Source organism: Arctopsyche grandis, chromosome 4 (assembly GCF_051622035.1).
Source record: "Arctopsyche grandis isolate Sample6627 chromosome 4, ASM5162203v2, whole genome shotgun sequence".
NCBI lineage: Eukaryota > Metazoa > Arthropoda > Insecta > Trichoptera > Hydropsychidae > Arctopsyche > Arctopsyche grandis.
In genome coordinates, this window is record NC_135358.1 from 2,526,785 (window position 1) to 2,535,743 (window position 8,959).

Here is an 8,959-nt window from a genome sequence, read left to right on the forward strand (position 1 = left end):
GGAAGGCCTTACATGTAACCCCAATGCGCCTTCCTGGACAATTACAAATATTGCAGCATTTTTTTTTATTATACAATTTGCTGAATTACGATACTCTGAAAAACTCGCAAATTAAAGAGACATATGAATTGTACATTAATGAATCTCAAATAGTGGTGACATAGTAGGTAGGAAGGATATTTAGCCAATTTTACCGGGAACCGTGATAGGAAACAAATATCCAAGTCTGACCAGCAGTACTACAGATATACTCAGAAAAATTATTTTCAATCGAGGTCAGCTCATGGGATCGAACCCGGCGCCTCTCGACGCTAAGCAGAAGCTTAACGACCAAGCTATGCTGCTGGCTATATATGTATAGTGTATAGAATATATAATTTCGAAAGAAACTATGTATGTAAGGTTTGGGTGGTAGAGTCCGTGACGTTATCAAAAAAATCTACATGTAATGTAATTTTCTATGACGACGATATCGATTCCAATTTCAGTTCCGATTACCGGTTCCGACTTCCGATCCCGATTTCAGTTCCGATTTCCGATTCACATTTCAGTTCCGATTCCCATTTCAGTTTCGGATCCGGATTCCTTTTTCAGTTCCGGTTCCGGCTACGTTTTTCAGTTCCGGATCCGGATTCCTTTTTCAGTTCTGGATCATATTAGAAATGAAGAAAGCATGTCTGTTTGCTTATGCAAACACCTTATCAATTATGTCTAAAAACGTAATTCACATGTAAAATAAAGAGAGATGTTGGGTACAGCCAATATATTTAAAACATTAAATAAACACTTCAATAAATTTACAAAATACAACTCACAATTTACAAAATTTACGTAGTACGTACACATAGACAGTGTTTGCTGTTAGTTCAAGGCATTAGGCTAGTATTTAATCGGTATTTGACAATTTTATAAGTTGTACAAGTTGGGTAGCACTTGTATTTGAAATGCCAGTAGGGTTTACTGGGCTTAGTAGCTACATAAGTGATAGTATTTATCATTTCGACTTGGTTAATTGCTTGTCCGATATCGGTTATGAAATCACCAAATGCGGTAAACAGTCAGCAAAACTGTTCACGAAAACGTGATTTAAGGTAACTTTTGGTCCCAATTGCATAAAATTACATTATATTATTTATTGTCGCTTACATTTTTTTTTAAATTATTGTTATACGTCTCTTTATCGTAAGTACAAAAAGATTTACAAGGTAAGAAATTATTTACAGGCAAATTTCTAAAGACTTTGTACATACATACATTCAATAATAATATTATTATATTTAAGAGTGTCTCATAGACAAATTTTAAATAAAATTAATTACAATAATAATAATGCCCGGTAAAGACTTATCAAATAAAACGAAGCGATTTAGTTGAGACAACTTTGATTGAAATTAGCAATTGATTCAATGGTAGTGAGAATCTTCATTGCCGTTTTGCGGTTTAGAAGATAAGTGATACATTTTTCAATCATATAAACATACGTATTATCAAATTTGACGATTTATGTAAATTCAGAGTAGACTAGATTCAAGAGGAATAAATTTGTGACCCGAAGAAGAATTATATGAGAATTTATAACAAGTTGGTTCTGAGGCGACATCAATTGAGGAAGTTTAATTTGTTGCAAAGCCTATACATAGATAACATAAATCCCTTTTCTTTATATAAACATAAGCATAAATAGCATTATTCACAACTGACACAACAAGAATTTCAATCACAAGTGAATTTTTCAATTCCAAAGCTAAAACCATTTAAATAAAAATATGTATAGTTGAAAATAACCACATAAATACATATTTTATCACTTTTGCAAGTGTTCACAATTGGACGGGATCTTATAAATACACAACCCGATTGCTACACAACTTTCTGAAAATTAAAAATACAATCTAAATTTAAATAAAATTGAAGCTAAACCGGGGCCATCGGGTTAAGTGACAGTTTTTCTCCAATACTAAGACCTATGATGAATGTCATGACATGAATATGAGCGATTTATATACTCATAACTCTCAACTTAAGTCGCTTGATAGTGTAGTGTATACTAAAAAGAGCCGCCAGTTAAGTGCAATCGGATTAGGCCGAGGCGCATCCCTGACACTGTGCGACCGCTATAATTGGTTAGAGGATTATCTGCAGACTAAGTGCAAGTAGGCTAAACAATGGCCACCGAATTGGCGTAGTAGCGGCACTCGGTTGCATTTGGTGTCAGAAGTACCTCCTTATAAAGGAAAGGTCTCTCAGGGCATCTTTGACGTCCGGTTACTTCCCTATTGTTTAGGCACTCAGTCCCACGCTATCGGTCACTTCTGAGAACTCCACGGGAATGCGACCGAGTGCCGCTACTACGCCAATTTCGGTGGCCATTGCTTAGCCTACTTGCACTTAGTCTGCAGATAATCCTCGAAACCAATTATAACGGTCGCACAGTGTCAGGGATGCGCCTCGGCCTAATTCGATTGTACTTAACCGGCGGCTCTTTTTAGTATACGCTACAATAGTAATAAGTATTGTAGAGGTAATCAACTGGAGATTTGAGTCCAATTCCCCATGTTTTCTAGACTGACAACTCTAGAAGCACGCTTGTCACTATTGCGATGGCTTCAGTTTAACTTATTGAATATGGAAGACATGCTTAGATTACTTTCGTTCACAATAAAGAGTAATTCACATTTAATCATGTCGCCCGTCTTGAAATGATTGAAAATAATTTATAAAAATCTCAAGAACAAACACAGATAGAGAAAAAAATATATAGAAAAGACAAAAATAAATCATGAAATATGTAAACATATTAAACTATACATAGGTATGTACAAACTATCAGTGTCCAAAAAACAATTTCAAAATCACAATCAATCAAAATTCATCTTTAGTGGAATCACCGTTGTCCCGGCCTAGTCATATGTCTATATTCAAATACTCGGCTATGAACACGCGGAATATTTTGTTTAAATTTTCAATGGTGTCCATATCTAGCGCACTGAAGTTGTCTGAAGGTTTGTGCCACACTACCGGGAATGGCGATGGGATGATATGCAATATCGGCACACCTACAAAAATATTTCACAACGTCAAATACATATATAAACGATAAACAAAACACACAATAATCAATCGAAATGGAAACTTTAACTTATGTACATTTAAAATTTGGCACAAAGCAATTAGATAGACATTCAGACGGAGCCTCGAGTCTGATTTGCAGCCATATATAATATGTTGTAACGCGACGTTCTCCCCATCGTCCCATAGGGCAACACTCGCCCTTTATTTCGAGTGGCCACACAGGAAAAAGCCTTATAGGCGCGCGCGCATGGAGAGCGACTCTCTCACCCGCCATCCCCCAACGAAGAAAGATCTCTCCTGTGCACGTCTCCAGGGGGAGACGGGGCCAAGAGATCCACCATCTTGCTGAAGAACCACTGTGAGGTCGAGTATAGCATCACTCCCTCCCCTGAGTTCCAGCACACCGTCCCCTGTATTCCTCACGCCGTTTCCGGAGAAACCTCAGCTGTGAGAGAACCGACCGACCAGAGGACCGCAGAGCCAGCTTCCCGACCACGAGGAAGCTGTTATCAACGAGACGATTTGCAGTCAGGAACCACCCCGACTATATATATAACTGTATCCCAAGGTTAGTCCACGTTTCCATATAACCTGACCCTTGGAAGAAGAACGACCTAAACGCCCTCTGCATCACCCACCGCGAGATCAGAAAGCGCGCGTAAAACCGTTCGTTACAATGTCAATATGTAAAAATACAATGTATACAAATCCTAGCCAAACATTTAAGGTTGTGGCTATTTGCAGGTACTATATCTGCAACATGCGCAAAGCCTTCTGCGCGTGCGCTTGAACTGTCACTGTCAGCGTGTTAACTGTTAAAATTTTGTTTTAAACCTCTTAAAATTTAGTTCGAACTCGTAAAGTGACGTAGAGTAAAAAATATAGTCCAAATTAGTTAATATTATTAATTGTTAGAAAATTATTATCATATACAATGTATAATACCTCTATACATGTAAATCTATTATAATAACGTGCGAAATTTATTTGCCTCATGTATAATGAACGATTGATTAAACAAGTCTAGCATACATTAAATGTAAGAAATTATAATCGGATTTTAAGTTCACGCGCATGCGCAGAAGGCTTTGCGCCTGTCACAGATATAGTACCTGCAAATAGCCACAACCAACATTTATTGAAGAAACTCCAGCATAGAATCAAAGACTTCCATTAAAATTGACTATCAACAGTATTAATACATCAAAGCATACCGTGTTTCAAAAATGGAATATGATCGTCTTCAATATGCGCTCCGACACTCCTCGGAACGAAATATCTGGCATCGTAGCCTTGATTTCCAGCCCTTCGAAGCTCGCCCATTTCACTCAAACTATCCTCAATGCTAACCAAACGCAAGAACCAACGTTCAGTGTCGGTGAAGTAGCTGTAAAATTTAGGATTCGGCGCGCCGAGCAGATCTAACAGCATCAGACAATCCTAAAAACAATACAACAAATCAATATCGACGAATATAAACAGAGTAAACTGTTTTATTTTATATGTATAATCACCATTCTATCGATTTGAGTCGTCACAGATTTGTCTTTAGTGGTGTACGTTGCAGTACTCCACTGTTTTGCGAGATGTCGAGCTCCGTAGATCGAATCTCTGGAATTCCACTCTTTGAAGGCTTCTTCACCGTCGAAGAATATGAAAGCCAAGCTGTACGCGTTCTTGTCTTTGATGGTGGCCAGTTTTGATTTCATCGTGCTCGCCAAGTTCAACATCATCGAACACGGCACGGCAGAATCCGTCGCACCTGATAAGGGAAATAATATTGCATTAAATACCTAATACGCGTGAAGTGTTATTGATTGGTTTTTTAGTACGTATACGACCTACACAAGTATGCACGTGTTTCACGAGAATTAAGATTAGGAATTTTTTCATCCGAAATGGTTTACGATATAATAAATTCGTCAATTATACAATTCTTATCGAGTGCATACACAATAAGCCGCACTAAGATGGCGCCTAGTCTGTGATATACGTATTTCAGAATGTTCTCCCGTTTAATTGATTAAGGTTTGACGCAGTTTCAATTACCAAACATGATTTTTAATGTTGTTTTAAGGAAAGACATGTTGCCATGTTTCAAAACAACTGTGTGTATATTGTGTTAATATCACCTGTGTCTATATAGTGACTCTTCTTTAGCCAATTATGCTCATTAATCTTACTAAATCATTAAAAAATACAGATGTAACTTTTCAACGAAACAATATAGACAGTTTTTAAAAGGCTTTTATATGTTTCACTTCGCTAATAGTTCAGGCAACATTCCTACATTCTATATTGAATTAAATGAAATCAAGCATGCAATCTCATTTGGCCTGATAAGTACAAGAAGGACCATATTAACATAATTGAAATAATATGTATATGAGAGAAACATAAATAACGAGTATATAAAATAATAAACATATAAAATAAGTTTCTAAACAATAGTATGACATGATGAATTTGCAATATTGCATGGGAACAGAACCGCAACCTCCATATGTGCGAATTGTGCAAGTCCACGAACCAAAAAAAATCCGAGATATGACTATTCTTATATGTAGATATATGCCCAGTGAACACGAATCTGGTAATAAAAAAATGTTGATTGGCTCGAAATTCGGAGATATATGTGTTTTTTAAATCGCGCGATTTTTCAATATCTTGGTGTTGTTCGGTCGATGTCTCAAAATGTGTTCATTTCCTGTTCAAAATGAATATTGGAATCTATAGTCGGGTATTTTATCTTTCATTTGTAGTAATTTTCAGCTTTCAAATCTCTCTAAGTAGTCGTGCAGTTCAAATCAAAAGTCAAAAGTATGTATTTTCACTTGGGATTTTTTCCCACTGTTAATACTATTTTATATTGAGTTTTTTCTATTGAAACATGTTTATTGAGATAGTGTTCTGACCACACTATTTTTTGTTTTCATTTAAAAAGGTTAATTGGAAGTGTGCTGAACTTCAAATCGGTAAAATTGCGAGCAAAAAGCTCGTACTAGTATATACACGAATCTGAATGGAATTAATAGCGATAATATATTAAATTATCTTTATATGAGAATTAAATAAAATTCCACACAGAAAAATCATATTTCGACTATTCTTGTGGATTTATAACAAAAATTTGTTTATTTTATCGAGGTAAGCCAGTTATCAATTGAATTTTTGTTATCAATCCACAAGAATAGTCGAAATATGATTTTGACTTATGATTTATCTTGTGGATTTATAACAAAAATTCTATTGATAACTGGCTTACCTCGATAAAATAAAAAAAATTTTGTTATAAATCCACAAAATAGTGAGAGTTGTAAATGGTGAAAAAAATTATAAATTTTAAAGCCATGATTCAATCCTATTTAAAACAAAGCAAAAACAAATAAAATAGACCGAATTGAAGCATAACGTTATAAAAAATGTATATTTTAGCTGATATTTATTTGAGTTGAATCAAATGACTAATTATGCCAATTTTAAAAATATATAAAATATGTTGAGATATTAATTCTTGATGTGAAGTTGAAAAACTTTCTGAGAAAAGTTACGTTTCATGAATTGCTTTTTATACGAGTTTTTTTTATTAGTTCAATTAACAATAAACTAGATGGTCAAGTTGCGATATTTCTACCATAAAATATGTAAGTAAGTATTCTTAGAAATTTAAATCGATACACATTATCAAGTTTGACCTCTAAAACATGCAAATAAATACTGTATGAGCTTTTCCCTCTTGAATTTTGCCAAACAGTACTCGGAATATTCAATTGAAACAACAACTACACAAGGAAAAACCCACTGTTGGTTGGTGTTGTGAATTTAAATCTGAAATAGCCATTAATTTTATCTGTATTGTGATTTAGAAAAAATAATAAAAATATCGTAAATCTAACCACGCTTTTTATGGACGAAGGTTTAATGTATGAAATATTTTTTATCAAAATCGCTTTAACTCACCCACGAAATTATGTTCTCTCATGTATTTGCTATCGTAATGGCAAGCAACTACGAAATATCTATCGGCGTTTGGATTTAATGTAGCAATTATATTCTCGAATTCTAATTCGCCAAAGATGGGCGTTCTATCTTTGAAGGTATCTCTCTCTACGTGCCAGCCGAGATCCTTCATTTCATCGACTATGAAATTGGCCACCTTCTTGTGTTCTGGCGTACCGACGACTCGAGGTACCAAAATATTATCAAGAACTCTGTTAAAATGGTTCATATTTGTCATCTGAGCAACCGATTTCATTTGAGCCTCCGATAAATCCAACGCTCTGTGATTCCTCTGAAAGAAAAAAAAAGTAATTATTCTTCATGATGACAATATGTACTGAAAATATAATATTTTTTTCATGCAAGCATACAATAGGTAAATTATTAACAAAGCGATTTTCACGGTCGTATTGTGATTGAAATGCTCCACATACAAAACTAATGATCATAACCATGTAGTAATAAAAAAATATATATAGTATGGAGATTAAACATAATGCAAAGTGCAATGAAATAATGTGAACTTTAGAAAGTTGTTTTTATTCCGAACGAAATTGGCGAGTGCTTCCGCGAAAGGTCGAGGGTCGTTGGACGATTGTTGTGGATGAGAACCTTGGCGTCATAGAAGTGTGATTTTGCTAGAGCTGAAGCGTAGTAGACCAGCTGCACCAGCATCAGAGTAAATCGTTTCACGTACATGGTTTGTGTTTAAAATATTAGCTCGACAGGCAAACACAAACGTACAGACGCACGACCTCGAGCCGACTGTCACGCTGTCAGACTTTGACGTCTAAGAACGGCTTATGTGATGACAAATGTTACCAGCATTAAAAAAACATTCTTTCATCGCTAATATTAATTCGGTAATTGGATTACACTGAGCAATACAAAATCACGTTTTTGAGTTACCAGAGTGGAGACTAATCAATCTTAACTAAATTTGACCCACTAAATTCGAATATGATTTATTTATTTTATTTAAAGGTCTGTTCATACTTAACAGCACTGCACGGCTTCAGCACTGCACAACTCCGTTTCAAATATGTCATCTTATTACATTTCTATTCATATCTACCTATACGTGGTGGTCACGTCACGTTTACAGCAATTTGGCCGAGTGCAAGGCAAAATCGGCTTACTTATACATTAGAGGCCATGACCATACGGCGCAATATTGCTTACGTCGTATTGTCGAGTACTTGCAATATGAAGGCATACACGTGCATTCGTAGCTACGCGTCAGAATACAAGTCAGCAAAAATGTTTCGACGTTTATCGAACGAAAAATTATGTATAATCGCGCTGTTGTTGGAAGAAGAAGCTCAAGAAGGCAATAAAAAAGCACGGAGGCGTTTTCATGTGCATTCCATGTTAAAAAATAGAAAAACCGAAGGAGAGTTTTGGACACTGTATAAGGAGCTTGTGGATGGACAAAATTTTTTTAAATATTTCCGTAAAAAATTTAATTTTTTTTTAAATATTTGCGCCAAAACCATGTCGAAAGATTGAACAGCTGTCAACTGTAACTATCGATAATTGGTCCAAAACAGCAAAGCGGCAGACTCATGGCACGTAATTCGCGTGTATATTTCCACGATGGCCAAAAAAACGGATACGATACGTTGACGGATGTTGCTGTAAGGTATGAACTGGAAATGTCGGGTACTGCTGTAAGCCTGCCGTGGCGTAAACGTGACGGTTGGTATGAATATACCCATACAAAATGTACCAAAGAATACTTTTCGTACGGCCGGATACCTGCTGAAGTCGGTACGTGCTGACTAGGTATGAACAGACCTTAAATAGGCACACATACAGAATAAAATATAAAAAGAAAGTTGTATAATGAGACAAAAAATAATAATAAACATAAATAAAAATATAATAT

General features: G+C 35.5%; 2 protein-coding genes across 2 annotated transcripts in view; one reads left to right on the forward strand and one right to left on the reverse strand.

Moving 5' to 3' along the window:
• Positions 1 to 8,959, forward strand: part of LOC143910435 (uncharacterized) — a 448,390-nt gene that overhangs the window by 138,880 nt on the left and 300,551 nt on the right. The window lies entirely within an intron of this gene.
• LOC143910434 (glutaminyl-peptide cyclotransferase-like) lies at positions 751 to 7,863 on the reverse strand. Its single transcript, XM_077428901.1, has 6 exons — positions 7,684 to 7,863; positions 7,033 to 7,363; positions 4,587 to 4,834; positions 4,287 to 4,512; positions 2,337 to 3,056; positions 751 to 1,964 (listed from the first exon to the last, which is right to left on the reverse strand). The coding sequence occupies exons 1-5, from the start codon at positions 7,768 to 7,770 to the stop codon at positions 2,905 to 2,907; spliced, it is 1,044 nt and encodes a 347-aa protein (XP_077285027.1). The 5' UTR covers positions 7,771 to 7,863; the 3' UTR covers positions 751 to 1,964; positions 2,337 to 2,904.

Excerpts from the sequence above, each read along its gene's own strand:
- LOC143910434 (XM_077428901.1), bottom strand. The coding sequence starts at position 7,770 with ATGTACGTGAAACGATTTACTCTGATGCTGGTGCAGCTGGTCTACTAC. Across the intron at positions 7,364-7,683 it reads CACACTTCTATGACGCCAAG|AGGAATCACAGAGCGTTGGA; the intron begins GTTCTCATCCAC and ends TTTTTCTTTCAG. Across the intron at positions 4,513-4,586 it reads CGACTCAAATCGATAGAATG|GATTGTCTGATGCTGTTAGA; the intron begins GTGATTATACAT and ends TATTGTTTTTAG.